The sequence below is a fragment of the Balaenoptera physalus genome (genome assembly GCF_965194825.1).
Source record: "Balaenoptera physalus genome assembly, chromosome: 1".
Classification (NCBI taxonomy): Eukaryota; Metazoa; Chordata; class Mammalia; order Artiodactyla; family Balaenopteridae; genus Balaenoptera; species Balaenoptera physalus.
In genome coordinates, this window is record NC_138882.1 from 143,258,797 (window position 1) to 143,278,863 (window position 20,067).

Here is a 20,067-nt window from a genome sequence, read left to right on the forward strand (position 1 = left end):
ATGATTTAATATAATTTGCTGATTTATGCATTATCTATCTCCCTTCCCCATCTACCCATGAATGAGTCTCCATGAAGGCACGCGTTCCGGTACATTTTGTTCACTTTTGTATCTCCAATGCCTGGAACATAGTGGCATTTGGCAAATATTTTCTGAATTAATGCATGAGCTTACTAAGCACCAACTATGTACCTTATACTCTACTACATGTTTATACTTTATTGCCTATTTGTTTCTCATAACATCCTGGTTACTCCCATCCTTCAGATGAGTAAACTGAGGCTTGGTGAGGTCTAACTTGCTCAAGTTAGACACACTCTTAAGCAATACTTTATGCTGGGCCATTTATATTTATGCTATAAAAGTTGTTCAAATTTGGCTATCTTTCCTCAGTTGACTAGACCATGGATATTCTATGGGAAATGGTGACAAGGAAATTGCAGAATACCAAAAAGAGAAGGAGGTGAGGGGGGGAGGGGAGAAAGAAAAATACCAGTCAATGGGTTTGGGGAGGCTTTTATTCTTATTAAAATGCAGTATGAAATAATCTAAACATTATCCTTAGTCCTTCAGGTCCTCTGCCTGAGGGTGGGGCTCTTCAATTATTTTGGCACTTGGAGCCCCACCACTGGTGTTGCCTTCTTGGGAACAGAGGGTGGATGACGGGTGGCTTTTGCCTACAGCCTACAAGTGAGCCTCTGTGGGACTACCTGCCTCTCCCAGCAAGCAAGGGAGTGTTCTCACTCGTTTTACCATTTCCTCTGTGGATGAAATCGGGGGCCTCTACTTGCAAAGCCCTGTTGCTTTAAAAGATTTTTCCTTGGGGCTTCCCTGGTGGCGCAGTGGTTGAGAATCTGCCTGCCAATGCAGGGGACACGGGTTCGAGCCCTGGTCTGGGAAGATCCCACATGCCGCGGAGCGGCTGGGCCCGTGGGCCACAATTAGTGAGCCTGCGCGTCTGGAGCCTGTGCTCCGCAACAAGAGAGGCCGCGATAGTGAGAGGCCCGCGCAGCGTGATGAAGAGTGGACCCCGCTTGCCACAACTAGAGAAAGCCCTCGCACAGAAACGAAGACCCAACACAGCCATAAATAAATAAATAAATAAAAGTCAATAAACAAAAAAACCCAAAAACAAACAAAAAGATTTTTCCTTAATCTATCTTTGGAGAAACAGTGCCAAAAAGAACAAGATAGTAGTTTTTTTTTTTTAATTTTTTTTAAAAATTAATTTATTTATTTTTGGCTGCGTTGGGTCTTCGTTGCTGTGCGCAGGCTTTCTCTAGTTGCGGCGAGCGGGGACTACTCTTCGTTGCGGTGCACGGGCTTCTCATTGCGGTGGCTTCTATTGTTGCGGAGCACGGGCTCTAGGCGTGTGAGCTTCAGTAGTTGCGGCACGTGGGCTCAGTAGTTGTGGCTCGTGGGCTCTAGAGCGCAGGCTCAGTAGCTGTGGCTCATGGGCTTAGTTGCTCCGCGGCATGTGGAATCTTCCCAGACCAGGGCTCGAACCTGTGTCCGCTGCATTGGCAGGCGGATTCTTAACCACTGCGCCACCAGGGAAGTCCCAGTAGTATTTTTAAATGAATGAAGGCGTTGGAGTTTGAAATTCGTTGATGTTCCTCATTCCCCTTCAGTGCAAAGATGCAGTTTGTCTTTTGGAAAGGCAACAGTGTAACTTTGGCATGTCTTGTTCAAGAACAGTGGTCATAATCTGTTGGTCCCACTATTCTTGATGCCTCACATAGGGTTTGTGTAAGAGTGGACCATTATAATTTCCACTCTTGCTGAAATGTCCTTTTCCTTCAGACTGAAAGAATCAGTTCATTTTCTAGGATACGGAATCTAAGCCAGTCCTGATATATATAAAAGTTGAAAGAAGATAAATGGATGATTTTTCAAACTCCCTGAAGTAAAATGAACAACTCTGTGCTGTCATAAAATCAGTGACCCTAAGTGATTAATTCTTTGAGACTCGTAAGATATTTTGAAACAGAGGGGAAAAAAGCTCACATTTCTTTCTAGAACTTACAGTCTAACCCTGCAAGTGCTAGGCTGCAAAACAGAAAGGTAGATTATGCACAAAGGCTTGGGAGTCAGACCGAATGAGATCAATCTCCAGGTCTACGACATACTAGTGAGTGGCCTTTGGCAAATTAGTTAACATCTCTAAGCAAGCTTTCAGTTTCCACGCATGTAAAAGAAAAATATCGCCACCTACAGCTATGAGGATCAGAAAATGAACGTAGAACACAGGATAGCACGCGGTACCCAGTAAAAGTTCCATAAATATTAAATAACAAGATATGAAACGTTAGGACACATAAGGAGGAAGAGTTCTCTAAAACTGTCTCTCTCCTAATACTCTAGCCCCTGGGTAAGTTTAAGTATCTTTTATTATGAACACAGGAATACATTTGAAATCTCTTTTCGTGCCTCTAGAACTAATTCAGCACCACCCTAGCCTTAAAGAAACGCAGTATTAAACAAGATTTAAAAGAGATTGCTTCTTTAGTCCCAGACAGCACAATTCAAATATGAAGAAAGTAGGAGAATACACTGTTCTTTGGGTCATTCGCTATATGGAATAGCTTCCCCCGTCTCAGAGATCAAGATTCCTAGAGAAGCAAACACAACTGATCCAAAATATATACAGTTCATCCCTAAAAAGAACATTGGATGAAACACCCAGGATTCTCACCAGTTTGGAGCTTTCACTTTTAGGCAATTGTTTAATACCAGCTTCGAAACTGCTGTCTTCCTCACTGGTGCCACTCTGATCCTATGAGACATTAAAAAGAAAATGGCAAAGATGTCATTCTTCACTCACACTGACTTGAACTGTAGTACAGATACTCAATCATAGTTGCTTGTTTTACTGTTGTAGGGGATATTGTTTCTTCTTTCCTTCCTTTCCAGTAGAAGGTCTTCTTTTTTTTTTTTCCAAGGTATCTACAATATCCTGTTGCTCAGAGACACACCTTAGAGAAAGCTGATCCCTACTCTCTGCCCCAAGAGGAGGCCTGATTGCCTTAAGGCTAATCTTATTCTTTTTGCCAATGATTTTGTCAGGAATGGGTACGTGATCCCGTTCTGGTCAATGAGACACCAAGAGAGGTTTGCTGGAGACTTCTGGAAAGGTCCTTTGTAGATCTTAAAAGAACCACAAGAAGTCCCCATACCTCTCAAGTTAACAAGAGAGCATGAAGTGCAAATAGCCATGGGCAGCCATCCCACAACCAGAAGGAAAGCAGGCTGTGAATGACAGAGCAAAGGCAGAGATGGAAGAACTGGTTCTCTGATGACAAAATGGGGCCACTGGACCAACCAAACCTGAAGCCCAGCCTTATTCTTAGCAATCTTCTAAGGAGAGCTAATCTACTTACTTATTTTTTCAGCCAGTCTGAGTTAGCTGTTCTGTTCCCTCCAGCCAAAACTTTCTCAGACATTTGTTTATCTTCTGCACAAGGTTAAACTGTTTGATGGGAGACTATGTTTATCTTGTTTATTTGTGAAACTCAGGTACCTAGCACCCTGCCTGGCACATGGAAAACACTTGATAAATACTGGCTGAACCAATAAATGCAGTACTTGCTTTCTTGATGACTTTTTCCTGCGGATTCCTAAAAATATTTATTTAATGTAAATGAGACATCTGGTAATAATAAGCCACATTAAAATTCCAAAACACATTAGGCATCTCCCCAATTGAATTATGATATATATTATAGTTACTTTCTTTGCTTTCTGAGGACACATAGAGGAGAATAAGGATAATAAATGGAGTATTTGCATTGTATTTATATGGATTTTTATTTTAAAACACCACCATCTGGGATTAGTACAGATTCAGGTGGGGTTGTTAGTAGAGAAATGGTTTTGATTTTGAGACATTCAATCTGGTAATTTAAGAAGTGCAAATTAAAGCAAAGATACAGCATTTTTTCTTCTATCAAATGGACAAGAGAATAGAAAGAGAACATTCAGTATTAATAACGTTGTACGGAAACAGGAATTTTTACATACCATTGACAAATGTAAATTAGCACAATCTTTTCAGAAAAAAGCCCCATACATCATGTAGATATAAATGCAGGGAAAATATCTGCAAGCACATAGAACAAACTTTTTAAATTGCATACTTCTGGAGAGTAGGACGAGGGATTAGGGAATTTTTACATTAGTTATTTCTACACTGTTCAATTATAGAAGAATTAGTGTGTATTACTGCATGTTAAAAACAATAAAGGAGAGCTATGAGAAATATCTAAAAGAAAAAAAATCCAAGAAAGTAAGTAGCATGGGCTTTAGAATTGGTCAGATCTGAACTCAAATCTCAACTTTGACATTAGAATTAGAATTATGAGATTTTCTGAAAATTACTTTCTAAATCTGAGTACAGTTGACCCTAATGTGAGTATTAGGGGCACAGATCTGCCCCACAGTTGAAAATCTGTGTATAATTTATAGTTGGCCCTCTGTATCTGTGGTCCCTTGGCATCCAACCACAGATTGGGTAGTACTGTAGTATTTACTCTTGAAAGAAATCTGCATATAGGTGGATCCAAACAGTTTAAACCATGTTTTTACACGGGTCAACTTGTGCTTGTTTTTAAAGTACAGATAAAAATATCAAATTAAAAATACTACTCCATCAGGTTGCCTTGAAGATTAATGCACTAACATGTAAAATGTCTATCAGCACAACACTAGGTACAGTTAATTTTTGTTTCTAGCTTTTTGTTGAGACAGGTTCTTTGTCCATGACCTGTTTCATGTAGTCACCATAAAAAGGCTAAATAAGCGTGTACCACTGTGATCCCAATTCAAGGATGATAAAAATGATACATTTAAAATAACCTGTTAAAGAACTCCTAGCCAGTAAGAGGCAGATCCAGGATTCACAGCTAGGTAAGAGTACCACCAAAGGCCATGCTCTTGGTAACTATGCTCCAGGCCCTAAGTAAATGATTCTCTTGTTTCTCTCTTATTCTTTCTTTTCAGTACTCAGCGTTGGTAACTAATCTTATGGAAGACAGGCTTCATAATCTTAAAAAAAAAAATCACTATCATTAGACCATGGTTTTAACAAAAAGCACTTTAGCATTTGTTAACCAGAAAATTTCAGTAGATACATCCTCCTCTCCATGAATTTTGGGTAATCAAGAAATTACCATATAATATAAACATGCCGAAGTTAAAAAAACAAAGCTTGAAAATATATAGATTTTCAGTGTTTTAGACAGTGGGTAAGTTCTAGAGACAGAAAAATTCTGAAGAAACAAATTATACTTTTAAAAATCAGTATATAATAGATGAAAAACCTTTAATGCCTTGATTACTTAGTGTGTCTAGTTCTGTAAGCTGTGGGAAGCCCTGAAGAGGCCCTGGGGAGGCTATGCTATCTAACTGGAGGATATAATGGAAACAATGCTTGTAACTGTAGCATTGGATTGTAAAACAAATCCACAGGTGGCTTCTCTAGTAACACTGCAAATGGCCAACTCCTCTGTCCCAGATGAGAGGGGATTTTTCACCAGGATGGTGGTTAGCTGATGCCATTCATCTAATTAAATATATGTCTCCTTGGGGAAAGGAAAGTGATGTTTAAAAAATCAGAGAAGTCTTTACAGTTCTCAGCAGTGTGAGTAAAAGAGATGAGATCTTCTTGGTCTTTATAAAATGAATACAAAAGAGGGAAAGAAAAGAGCTGTTTGATGCTTTAACTTAGAAAATTTAAGAAAACATGGGGAAGGCAGTCTAGGTTGCACATGGTCTACATATCCTTTAAGATTTGAATAAAAACAAAAAAAGAATACCCTTTACATCTACATCCACAGAATTTATCATACGAAGCCATGTCTCAAATGCCTCTTACTCCATAAATCCTTTCCTTCTTCTTAGCTGGAAGATGTCTCTTCTTCCTCTAAGCTTACCTAACAGTTTACCTGAACTCCTTATGTCACATACATCATCTCATTTGTATCCTAGTTATGTATGTACAGAATTGATCTCCCTGATGAGATGGAAAGATACTTGACACTGACATGAGCTTCATTCATCTCCTTGGTCTGATTCATTTTTATATTCATCCTAGGTCTGTCTCATTTCAAAGTTGATGCTCTTTTTAACTGTACCTTGAGACCCTTCTAAAGCATTTCTCGTGTTTTTAGTTACTTGTTTAGTCTGAGATAGCTCCATAAAGGAGGGTTTAAAGTCAAAATCTAGATGGAGAGAAGAGTCAGGTAAAAAGGAAGTTGGACTTGAAAGAGGTTAGCAATAAAGTATTTACTTTCCTAGGAGAGCCAAAGTGTATAAAAGAGTTTTCATGCTTAAATGAAGCACAGAACAAAAACAATGTGGGTCCTGTTCTGAGAACAGAATGGCTCATATATATAAAATACCCTGCTGACTAGGAGCTTAAAAAACAGGAATCAGTCAGATGGAAAGGGAAAAACAGGTCAGCAGGCATGATTTCCAAAGCACAATTGCATCATGGTGGTTTGAAGACCATCTGGCTGATGGACGGTGGCCCATTGACACCCAAGATGATTCAGCTAATCTGGATGGCTGGGTTCCCTTCCTCTGTTGCTGATCTTCAAACCACCTGTCCAAAGCTGCCAGCTCAGCCAAGGCTGCTCAAAGAGAATGACCTTTCCTCATGAAGACCGTGGTCAGTACATTCCACAGTGAATTATGCTTTACAGATGAATGAAAGGAAAAGGCATGGCTCATGATTGTACATTTAACACAGACTCTACCCCCTTCTCCCCCACAAAAGGACTGATAAGAAATGCTACTCAATCCCTACTGAGAAGTCTCTTCCAAACCCTCTGAAAGTTTTCAACTTCCTCTGCTGGGTTCCTCCAACATCTTCAACATAAAGTGATAATAAATTTTATTTTATTTTTGTACTACTCTATTTTTTTCATACCCACTATTTGTCTATAGTTTTCTCCAACTAGACAGTGAGAACGTTGACAGTAGGAATTTATGTTTTATTTGAGAGTAGGCTATCGATAAAAGTTAAATTAGTTAAGGATGTTATTGTGGTTTGGAAAAACACTTCTGATCAGATAAACGTTCCATAGTGTTGTTCCCTACCCTCTTTCCTCATTTAACACGACAAAAGAGTATATACAACTGTTTTCCTTTTAATTTAAGATTTTACTAAGCAAAATTAATAACAAAAAACCCCAGCAACTATACCTCTCTGATATAATTGAAAATTCTCTTTTTCAAAATAAAACTTATGTTGGTTTAAATTTTGTCATACCCATATTTCGTAAAACCAATACTCTCTTCAAAAAACCACAAAATGATTTATTAGTTTCATTGCTAGCCTAAGTTCACAAATATTTCTTTCTGCAAAGTCATGTTTACTTGATGTGACAAATTAAATTTCTTTCTCCTACTCCCAATTATCAGCATATCTTCAAGGATATTCAGAATTCTAGAAAGGCAGTGCACAATTAAAGATAAAATGGAAATTATGCTAATAGGACTCCCTGGGTAATCAACCTCTCCATTCTTTACGAGGCCTGCTCCATTTCACTTAGTATTCAAAAAAGCACAACTTCTGAAAAAAGAAAAAAATGAACGTTCTTACTTCTATAAAGATATTCTAAAAGATTCAGCCTGCCTTGTCGAGTAATGGAATAAATATCTTGCCTCCCAAGTATACTTGAGCCCTCATACCCCTCAGGAGATACCATAGCAGTAACTTCCTAATTGGGTTTCCAACTTCAAGACATTTTTGACTTTGCTATTACACTAATCTACATGAAGGAGAGCCCTGATCAGACAATTTCATTATTCAAAATGCCTTCAACAGCTCCAAGTGCCTAATGCATGACATCCAAACCTTCTGAGATTTAAATTCAAGACTCTCTCATTTGACCTCAATTTATTTTTCCAACCCCATTGTCTATTACTCTCTTTCACATACCCATTATATTCTTCTCCCCATTCCACACCCAGATTTTTCTTACTTCTGTGCTTTTCTTTGTGCTATTCCTACATTCTTATCTAACCACATTCATATTTTAAAATCCAATATATCCATCAGAAATAGCTGTTCTCCTACCAGGAAATACTATTCACCTTCTGTGAACTCCTCCTAAAGCTTTATCTCTTAGGACACTTTGTTTTAGTAACATACATGTCTTATTTCCCCTATAAGACTACAAGTTCTTGAGGGTAAAGACTATGTGCAATTAATCTTTTTATGTTCTGCAAAGCAGGTATTTGGTAAATAATGGCAGAATGAACTGAATCAATAAGAAGTAAGTATGCAACACTAACATGAAGCATCAAGGATACAGCAGAAAAGCCATTCACTTATTCCACAAGTATTTATTAAGCAAGTACTATATGCTAAGCACTGAGGACTCAGTGGTCAGGAGGACAGTAAGCCTGGCCTTATAAAAGCATACAATTTAGTGTGGTGTTTACAGTCCTACATTATTAAAACATGGAGATAACGAGGGAAGGAAAAGTGACAGAATCCTAGTTGATAACCCCATTTAGAAATGGGTCCCTCTTCTTCTATAAGGCCCAAGTGATATCACATAAAGGACAAAGGGCAATTTTCACTTTTTAAATGAATCATGAGTATTACTTAACTATGAAGGGAGTAAAGATTACTAAAGGGAACAGTGTAGGATGAAGTTGGTCATAAGAATAGTATCTCACATTTTTGAGCACTTATATTTCAGGTGCTACGCTTATTAATCTGTATACATTATTTTATTCATTTTGAGTCATAGAAAACTTGGAGGAGGCTTCCAAAAAGCAATTCTCCATGGACTTAGTGGTGATGAATTAACAAAGAGGAAGTGGGGAGGCAACCCAAGTGGAAGAAACAATAGGAACAAAGGCATAAGGGGGAAAATCAACAGATGTATGTGGAGCGCACAGCACGTTAATACACTGTAATGCTGAATAACACAGCTGCCTCTGGGCATATGGGTATGCTACATAGCCGCTCTAGACCCCAGTCTCTTCTGTAAAGTGGAAATAATAATACTGTCTCTCAGAGGTATGGATGTAAATAGGACTTGGGACAATGCATCCAAGATAGTGGACACAGTAGATACTATACTCAATCATCCTTTTCTAGGTTGTTGTCTTGTCAGCAGGAAGGCAGCAGAAACCAGCTGTCTGGGTATAAACTAGAGAAAATACACAGTTAATATTAGAAGTCATTTCTGAAGAAAGTAAACAAAAGAAACCAAACAGGACCCCAGAAATGCTCTTCTCAAACTAAATGTTGACACCAACACTACACCTTTACTCACTCTAAAACACAAAAGCCGGATCTCATAGCAGATTTAGAATTCGATGACAGGCTAGTTTTCTTGCTCACTGCACTGAGAAAAAATATGGGCAATGAAAGAAAACTTCAGTTCCAAGCGGATGCTATTTTGATGGGAACATTCATAACTAACAGTACTATAGAAAAAATTATTCTAACATACTGACCCCCACCCATCCAAAACAAAAAGGATTTATATGACATTCTATAAACGCAGAAGAATTAGGAAATAAGTACTAACACTTATTGGGTAGCTACCATGTGCCTGGCACAAGATAGCTAGATCTAGACAGACAGATATAGATATCTTCTCCTCTCCCTCTCTCATTTAATCTTAACAACCTTACGAAGTAGGAACTATTGTTATCTCCCTACAGATAAGTGGGGATAGAAGTTACTGTAACTATCCAAGCTCACATGTCTGGTGTATGGTTGTGCTAGGATTTGAACTGAAGTAGCACCCCTCTGGGGCCCCTCATTTCCACCACTGTTAATTGCCTACTCTAGTCTCAGTTAGAATGAAAATACCCAGTGCCAGCAAAGCTGTGGCTAAATGGCTATCAGTGGGGAGTCAACATCACTACAATCTTTTCAGATAGTAACTAGTAAATACAGATTAAAATTTTGAACTCGTGTACTTTTTGCCTCAGCAATTGTACATTGGGGAAATCTACGCTATAGAAATAGAAGCACCAGTACCAAATGATTGACATACACATGTGTGCAGGTGCGCACATCACACATGTATGTTTATTTTGGTATTCTTTTACTGGCAAAAAATTGGAAAGTAATCTGAATGTCTGTCAATTGGAAAAAATATATAATACAGCATATTAAATATGACTATTAGATTAAGCAAAATAAAGCAGCTTTTCTCTTTTTAATGTATAGAATCTATTCCAGAAGAATGCATAATATGCACCTCAAACTTAACCAGTCTACAACAACCTCTTAATTTCTGCCTAAATGTAAATGGCACCACCATCTACCTAGTTGCTCAAGCCAAAAATCTAGGTCTATCCACGATTCTCTAGTTCCCTTCGGCTCCCACATTTAATCAAGTCTGATTCAACATCCAAAATATCAAGAATCAGCTCACTTTTCTTTGCTTCCAACCCCCAAACCTCATCTAACCACAGTCAGGTCTTGCCTGGGCTTCTGCCGTCTAGTGTATTACTTTTACCTTCCTTTAGTCCATTCTCCACCTGGTAGACTATGTATCAGGTCACCTCACACCCCTGTTAAAAACCTTCCAGTGGCTTCTACTGCACACAGACTAAAACCTGAACTTCTTACTCTGACTCACAAAGCTCCTCTCTCCCTCCCACGTCACATTCCCTCCCTCTCCCTCGTATTTTACCCCACTACTCTCCGGGGCTCCCAATATGCGCCCCCAGCTTATTCTTGCTTGAGAGCTACTTTTGTCCTCTCTGCAGAGAAAGCTCTTCCCCCTTATTTTTGCATATCTGGCTCCTTCTTACCATTTTGATCTTGTTTAAATTTCACCTTGTCCAAGAGGCTTTCCCTATAACCAATCAAAGTAGTCACAAGCCACATTCCCTATTTTAATTATCTGTAAGACACTGAACACTATTGATAATTCTCTTACTTTATTTATGCATTTGCTAGTTAATTTCCTCATTAGAAGGTAAGCTGAACCATGTCAGGGAGACTTATCTGTTTTATTCATGCCTATATCTTTAAATATCCAAAATAGTACCTGGCACATAATATACATTCATTGAATACTTGTTGAATGGAAAGAATAAGTATTATATGATCAAATATTTACTAAAAGAGACGCTATTCAAATAGTTTATTTTTGTTATAGAAGCAAAGGAAAAAGTATGGAAAGATACTAAACAGTAAAACTTAACTTCCTTGAGGAGGTAGGGAAAGGAAAATAAAATTTTCTAATAACTGCATTGTTTGATTAGTTATAATAAATGTGTATTTTAGGGAATTAAAAATAATTTAATAAGTAAAAAATGAGAAGAGAATGTAACATTCCTCAGCTGGGAATCCCTCAGCTGATTATTTATATAGCCAGCTACCTATCTATCTATCCATCCATCTCTAGAAGCATATTACTATGTTAGCAGTCTTGTTGTACTAGTAATTTCTCCATCAATGGATGAAAATATTTAAAGACACCAGCAATCATAGTATTAAAGTGTTTTTAAACCACAAAGAAAGGTACGATTCAGTCATTAAAAAAGAGAATTTTCTAATAAATTCTGAAATGCCTAGTTAGGACAAATTGCAGATCTAGAATGAACCTTAAGGAACTTTGAGGAAGGCAGTACTCATATGGTTAAGTTCTAATGTGTTTGTTTAACATTGTTATATTACTTTATAATCAATGCCTCAAATACTTCCTATTTTAATTAGGGAAATGCCCTAGCTAATAAATTCTGAGTTTGGAATACCAGATACTGAAAATCCATGTAATTCATTCACTAAGCTAATTAGGAGTCATCTTACCTCAATAGAAGATGGGGAACTTGATGGTAATGGAAAGGGAGTAACGGCCATCTGATTGACTGCATCTTCATTTCTGTGGATGTTAAAATAGGCAGAATCAGTACACAGTAAAAGGCAGAATCAGTACACGGTAAACGCTAAGTTCTTGGCTCAAATTAGAATCACTTCCTCAGTTCTCAGTTGAAAATGCACACACAGCACCACAAAATTTAAAAAAATGTAAATATACACTGGTTTTGAGCATGCAAAGCCATTAGGTACAAAAAGAGATGTATTACTCAAGGGATACTAAGATACAATTATTAGTGACAAAGAGTGATGATGCTAGAAGTTGGCCAACTTCTGCTTAGTAAGTCAGGTGCTGCAGAGGATACTTTTGGAAAGGCATCAACGCTTTCAACACCGAGGAGTATAAATTTTTCATATGGGGTGTGTAACCTCTAGGCCCCATTAACGTCTAGAGCATTTTGTTCTTTGAACTGGAAAGGTTCCCAGCCTCCTCACTTGGCTTCTAAATTTGTTCTGCCAGATGAAGGATGATGGGATGTATATGACAGTCCCTGCATGGGCAGACTGTGTGAGAAGGAGTGATAGATGGGGAGAATAGAGACCCAGACAGACAACGCTTTGTGAGTTAGGTTAATTCTACTCCTCATCATCCTAATTGGAGCAGAGGAGGTGGGAGCTAAAACTTCATTACCAGGGGGACAGGCACAGAACAACTCCTAGAATACCAGTTCTGGTGATTTGGGCTATTTCTACTATGTTACTAGCAAATGGTAGGTAAGCAGTGGTTCTGTGGGAGATCTATCCTTTACTGTTCATTCATGACACACAACCAAAATAATTATCTCAAGATTTATGTGAAGTTTGACTTTAGGTTTCACAATATAAACCAAAGAAGCGTCTTACTGGTGTGCAAAGATTTAAGACTGTTCACAGATCTCTTGTCCGGTGTACATAGGATAGCCACTATCTGACTTAGGAGGGCACTCAAATCCATTTTATCCCATTTTATGTTTTATGTCTCACCAATTGGAAAAAGATCCATCAGTCGATGTCTTTCCTACTTTGAGGCTTTAATCATATCACTGCCTTTACCTGAAATGCCTTTCTTTTTAAAATTTATACCCCACCCATCCTTCTCCTCCAGTGTGAGTTCAATAACCTCAACTACATGAATTATTCCCTTGAGTTCAAAGACTATATATTGATGTCTTCCAAATTCACAGTTAGCCTGGATCTTTTTCTGAGCCTAGGATCTGCATATCCAACTCCCACTTTACATCTCCACTAGATGTCTTAGATGCATCTCAAAGAAAATAAAGCTCTTTATCCCGCTCAGTTCCCAGAGGGTTCCACAGTCAACTTCCTCTCCACCTTAGTAAATATCAACAATATTCACCCACTTGTTTAACTAGGAACCTAAAAGTCATTCTTGAAACCTCTCACTGCTCAATTGTATATCTAATCCATCAAGAAGTCTTATTGATCCTATCTTCAAAACGTATCTTGAATCTTTGCACTTCTTTCCATCCTATCCTAGTACAAGTGATCATCATTTCTCACCTGAATTAATATATTTCAGAACATCCTATTTGGTCTCCCTACTTACACTCTTCCTCCTCTGTTCAATCCATTCTTCACCCAGCAGTTATTATGGTTCTAAAACATAAATCTGATTATATTTCTTTCTCCTGCTTAAACTCCTCCTATGGCTCCTTATTGCACTTAGGATCAAGTTCAAAATTGTTAGGGAGGCTATAAGGCCTTGAGCAATCTAGCCCCAGCTCCCACCTCTGGCCTTTTCTTATTCTCCCTTCTCTTCCTCACTCTGATCCAACCCAGTTACACAGGCCTCCTCTCCATTTCTCAGCTGAGCCAAGCTCCATCCACCTCATGGTCTTCTCTCATCTTCTTCTCTTCTGCTCTGCATGCTTCACGCCCAAATCTTTTGTCTGATTTTTTCCTATCTCTCCTTCATAGCTCACCATAAATGTCATTTCCTGAAACAAGCTTTCCAGGACCTCTACTATATGCTTACAGCACCTGTCAATGATCATAAATCTGTTTTCTTTCAAAATGTACCTAACTGATTTGTATGCACACCTGCTTCAAATCTGTCTTCCCCTCAAATGGTAAGCACTCCAAGGACAGAACTCATGTCCTTCCTACTCTCTATTACATCATCTAGGGCAAACACATTGCCTGGAAAATAGTCTGTACTTAACATAGTTATTTTTAAAAATGTAATGATCACTCACTTCAATAAGGAGACAAGAGGCAGTTTCAGTTCTAGAACTACCATTAAACTAGCTGTGGGATTTGGGGGAAATCACTTCTAAGAGAATCCATCTCCTGATCTCTTAAGTAATAAGTAGGTTGAACTGTAAGAATTCTAAGTTGATAAAAATTGTTGTGGAATAAGGCAGAGTATAAATAAAGAGATGAAGTCTAGGTACCATTTCTTGCTCTAACCTTCTTAAATTCTTAGATTATCTAGCACACCAGCCAAACCAAAGCAAAGGGAGAAAAACTAAAATCACAAAGTGACACAGAGCATGAAGAATATGTCTGTTTCTTCTGACATTACTATAGATGCCTTGAGCATGCGCTATTATGTTAAGAGATGGCTATTGTTTTTCAGGGAGTACAATCCATTCCTCAGCAGTTTGCTCATACACAGAAGAAGTAACCAATTACCCCTGGGTAAGTAACAGCATTTTCCCAGTGGTAATTCCCTTTCCCATTCAATCTCCCCCATGGAATAACACAATAGAGCTCAGCTCTAGCTTAGAGCTGAAAGCCAACAGGACATGTCTGCTCCAGATTCAGAGCCCATGGGGCAGAGTGTATTTGGCAGTAATTAAGCAGATGGCTTTTCATATCTCTTTCAAAGGTTACCGGCATTGAAAAACATAGCTACACATAAATTCTTATTGAGAAATTCTGATTAACTGGACCAAGTTATCCCTTCATAATTTAACAATTTTCCCCAAATTAGTATGACTTTATTGGCCTTTAAAGTCCATATTAATTTTTTAGAAACATAACAGTATAGAAAACCTCAATGGAGTGAAGAAAGCTGCTATAAAAAGTTCCAGTTCATAATCCGATATAATCCACTAGTGAGTGAGTGTTCACACACCTCGGCATTAAGCAAGTGGAGACCTGACAGGGCAGCAATTTTAAAGAGAAAGAAATGGGAAGAGGGAAACCAAAGGAGAGAAGATAATTACACTTCACACAAACAGTTAACCTGAAAGACTTCTGGGGACCCTCTGACCCCTTAGTCCATGATTCTCATAAGGAATGAAATCTGTTTGCTTCATAATTAACCTTTTCTTCCCAGTATAATCAACGTAAGTTTCTTAGGTCCTGGGGTCCCACACGGTATACAATCAGGAACTGTAATTGTTTGTTGGTGTTTTTGTAATTCTTTTTAACAGCTGTTGGGAGAGAGAGAGTGGAATTCCACCATAGATAAATGTGAGAAGGTTTCCAGGGTACCTTGGAACACTGTATAGGTACGCCCTTATCACTGGACTTGCCGTGCTCTATTAAGATTATTTGTGCTGCTCTTTCTCCCTCTCTAAACACAGAGATGGGATCTTATTTCTTTATATCCCCAGCTTGTAGCAGGATACCTCAGCGAGAGTAGGTGTACTATAAATGTCTGTTGAGTGAAAGGAGTCTTAACAAAGCAGGAAAAAGATATGAAGTAGAACTATCAAGAGTGTGCCCTATGCTTTCCAAGCTACTGCACGAGTTAGAGACGATGTGCTGCCTGCAGTCAGCCAGCTATTGGTATTTACCACATTAATGGACATTTCTCGGAGTGTCTGCCCAGCTCACAGTGATTCCATGGATGGGCTATACTGGGTAACACCGACAGCTGGCCTCAACCTCAGTGGATGTAGGGGGCAGACGCCTGCCTCATTTTGAGCCCATCAATTCTCTCTCCCAGGAACTCAAAATCTGGAACAGACTCATAGAGATCAAGAGTGTGGTATCTAGACAATACTAATGGAAATGCTCAAGGTTAAACAGGGGGTTCAGAACTCCCTTCTGCTGACGTCTCTGAAGTCACCCTGCTTCCTTCTCTTCAGAGTCTTAGCTGTATGGCTTCTTCTTAAGAGTCCACAAGATATCCCTGTATTCTTACAATACATTCTCCTTTTAATTTAAGCTGGCTAGAGTTTACTTCAATTGGTTGAAATTCAACAATATAGCTCTGATTTCATTTTGAATATATTCATTTGTTTAACAAATATTTATACTATGAATACAAAAATGAATAAAACATGATTCCTGCCTTTGATGATATTAGCAATTAGTGAGGAACACAGCTAGGTAAACAGACAATTACAATAGTGGAATTTCTATCTAGGGACTGTCAATTTAGTTTTTCTCCAAAAGGATGCTAGGAACACACCCAATTCAGTTTTTTGTTTGTAGAATATATTTATATTTATGACAAAGACACATTCTAGATCCACATTTCAATTCAATCTTGTTATAAAAATATATTCACATTGGTAAAAATCATGCAAAACATGTGTTAGGCAGAATTCTAAGAAGGCTCCCAAGATTCCTGCCCCCTGGTTTACAGGTTGTGAGTAGGATGAATTTCCCTTCCATGATTAGGTTAAATTATACAGCATAGCTGACCTTAAGATAAAGGCAGATTACCAGGTTGGGCAAGACCTAATCATGTGGGCCCTTTAAATCTGGAGATTTCACTTCTTAGAGCCTCACTGTCCTGGTCTCTGAAATTAGTAGGTTGACCTACATGAATTTTAAGGAATGCCTGGAGGTCAAGAGATAGAAAGTCAGAGATTAGAAGTACCATCTCTGGCTTGAGCATGAAAGGGGCCTCATGGCAAAGAATGTGAATGGCCTCTAAAAGCTAAGAAAAGTCTCCATCTAAGAACCAACAAGAAAATAGACTTTAACAAGAATGAGCTTGGAAGTAGATTTTTACCCAATGCTCCAGACAAGCACTCAGCCTGGCCAACATCTTGATTTCTGCCTCATGATATCCTAAGTAGAGAGCTCAGCCCCTCTGTGCCAGACTTCTGACCTACAGAACTGTCAGCTAATACATGGGTGTTGTTCTAAGCCATTAAATTTGTGGTAGTTTGTTACACAGCAAGAGAAAAGTAATACCTAACAAAACTTTTTGATTTGGAAAACACGATCACCAGAAACATAACTTTTCAGTTCTTACCATGTACTGCTGTTTTGATGATTTTTATGTGTTAACTCATTTAACCTTCATAACAACTCTACGCAGTAGTTACAATTATTTTCTTCATTTTACACAGAGATTAAGCTACCTGACCAAAGTCACAAAGCTAATAAATAGCAAGCTGAGATTAAAATCCAGCCATCTGGTTTCAAAACCTACTCTTTTAACTATTATATTACAGTGTTTTCCATTTCGATAGCCTGACCCAAAGCCACAAATATCTTCTCTCATATATGCAAGCTAATATCCCCAGATCCATCTTGGGGAAAAGTTCTACTAGGTCACAATTTACTCTTTTTTTTTTTTAATTAATTAATTTATTTATTTATTTTTGGCTGTGTTGGGTCTTCATTTCTGTGCAAGGGCTTTCTCTAGTTGTGGCGAGCGGGGGCCACTCTTCATCGCGGTGCGCGGGCCTCTCACTATCGCGGCCTCTCTTGTTGCGGAGCACAGGCTCCAGATGCGCAGGCTGTGCGTGTTGTGGCACACGGCTTAGTTGCTCCGCGGCATGTGGTATCTTCCCAGACCAGGGCTCGAACCCGTGTCCCCTGCATTGGCAGGCAGATTCTCAACTACTGCGCCACCAGGGAAGCCCCACAATTTACTCTTAAAGCTATTTCACAATTTTCCTCAGGGTAAAGATGCATGCAGGGTTCTAAGTTTGCTCACTCTGACTCGATCAACTTTTCATAATTAAGTTCGGAGTATCACAGCTACATTACTCATCCCTCAAATAAATATAATGGCTATAAAATGCTTTAAAATACTCATTGTGCTTGATAGTGCAGGTAGGATGGTGAATAATATGATGGAGTGTAATTCCCTCAGTACTCTTCTCTGATAGTGATTAGGGCTGTTCCTAAATCCTCTGGCTGGTAGTTTTCTTCACCTTTAAAGTTGAGCCAGTTCTCGATTAACTACGTCTCCTTTTCTGCCTTGGTGATCATGGAAACACAGGCTGAGATGGAGCTTCTGTTGCCTGGGTACCTAACTGACCATAGTGAGCAGAAAGGCCCCCTTGCTGAGCCCCGGTAGACCCGTAAAATGAGAAAGAAAGAAACCCTTTGTCGTTTTAAGCGACTGAGATTTGGGCTGTTAGTCACTGAAGCATTATTGAGTCTATCCTGACTCAAAGATGTTCTAAACAAGTTTATTCTATTATAATTTTTTTCCCAGAAGTCATGCTTGTACCGTAATCAGAATAGCTAAAAACTGGAAACAACCCAAATGTCCACCTTCAGAAGAATGGATCAAAAAATTGTGGTATCTTCATAGATTGGAATATTCCTCAGTAATTAAAGGAACTATTGATATATACGATGACAAGGATAAATCTCAATTATGTAAAATGAAAGAAACCAGACACAGAATGATAGATGTTGTTTGATTCTATTTATACGAAGCTCAAGAATAGTTAAAACTAATCTATGGTGACAGAAATCAGAAGTGTTGGCTCCGTGGGGAGGGACTGACTGGAAAGGAGCACCAGGAAACTTTCTGGGGTGAATGAATTTCTTATATTTTTGTTTTGGGTGATGGCTACACAGGTGTATGTTTTGTATTATCAAAACTCAACAAACTGAACACTTAAAATCTATTGCATTGGGTATAAATCATACCCCAGTTTAAAAATGAATTCATGATTATATAATGTGTAAGACATCTATGTGCTATTCTGGAAAGAAATCCAGTCCTAAGCAGACCTAGGTAAATGTACAGTTCCATCTGCAGTTCTACCAGTAAGATGTAAGCAAGATACTAAGCAACTTTTTAAAAATCTTACTTCTTAATCTATAAAATTAGGATATTATCTTCTAACAGAATTGAGAGATAACATAAATGTCATAACACTAAAGCATAGGAACAATAGTTAACATTTAATGTTTTATGATGTTCAGTCTCAGATGTTTACATTTCCAGGTGCTAAGTCCTCAGTTACTCTTGATTCATTCACCCATCAACTCTTATACCCAAAGAAAGCATCCAGTCTAAAGGTTTCATTCTAAAAATTTCATTCTTTTTTCTCTTTTCTTCTAGTCCAATGTCCCCATCCTAATTCATGCACTTTTCACATCGTCTATACTGTGACAACAGCTTTCTCTGTGTCTCAGTCAATCCAAATCACTCCCCTCTCAACTGTGAAAACCCCTCTCTGCAACCAAGCCTGCAAATGCACTCTGAATAACTCAACATCATAGAGTTCCTTCTATTGGTGTTAGTTTTGCCTGATGTATAGTTATTTATCTGCATGTCTTAGAAGTTCTTGAATAACTTCTTACTTAACTCCGTGGTCTTATATAGTATCTGAGATACAGTAGGTACTCAATAAATACTTGAATTAAATTTGTTCATGCAGTTTAGACTTAATTTTTTCCTATGTAAATCTACCCAGGTAGCATTAACTAGCTCTTGCTGTACCCACTGTCACAACAGTAATCTCTCTCTCCTCTGAATTTCTAAACTACTAACATGGCTTTTCTCAGCAACTTCTTTCTATTCTTCTAAGAATACTTCACTGCATTCTTAGAAGCACATACATGTCACATACAGGGATTTGTTGATAAAACCCTTTATGTTTATTCCTTATCCATTAAAGTTGTAACCATAATTAAGTTGTAGTAAGAGATTTCAATAACATGTTATATTTAAAGCATCAATCCAATAATCATTGACTAATTCCTTAGGATTAAATATGAGATTCTCTCTCTAATGTAAACTCTAAAAGAATGCTACAAATTGTGGTTAAAAGAAAGATTAGTGAGATATGAGGAGAACATACTTATCTTCAGGAAAGCACACTGAGCCCATGACAACAATTTCTGAATGAGGAAAAAAAAAGACATCTGATGTAATGGGCTGTGTGTATGTGTGTGTGTGTATTTGTAGAATTCCATAACTTTTCATTTATCAGGGTCTGAGATATCTCCAAGGAGCATTTCTCCTTTCAAAAGTGAAAGTGTGTTGCATCCTAAAATTTATACAGAATAGCCAAAACAATCTTGAAAAAGAACAAAGTTGGAGG

General features: G+C 38.3%; 1 protein-coding gene across 18 annotated transcripts in view; it reads right to left on the reverse strand.

Annotated features, from left to right (window-relative positions):
- PATJ (PATJ crumbs cell polarity complex component) overlaps positions 1 to 20,067 on the reverse strand; it is a 345,994-nt gene that overhangs the window by 88,759 nt on the left and 237,168 nt on the right. For 16 of the 18 annotated variants that reach the window (XM_082453166.1, XM_082453174.1, XM_082453168.1 and 13 more), the window contains 2 exons: positions 11,795 to 11,867; positions 2,696 to 2,776 (listed from right to left, as the gene is read on the reverse strand). In XM_082453166.1, the coding sequence (XP_082309292.1) occupies positions 2,696 to 2,776; positions 11,795 to 11,867 (154 nt within the window). The remainder of the gene's footprint in view (positions 1 to 2,695; positions 2,777 to 11,794; positions 11,868 to 20,067) is intronic. The other 2 variants (XM_082453175.1, XM_082453172.1) reach the window with 1 other exon arrangement.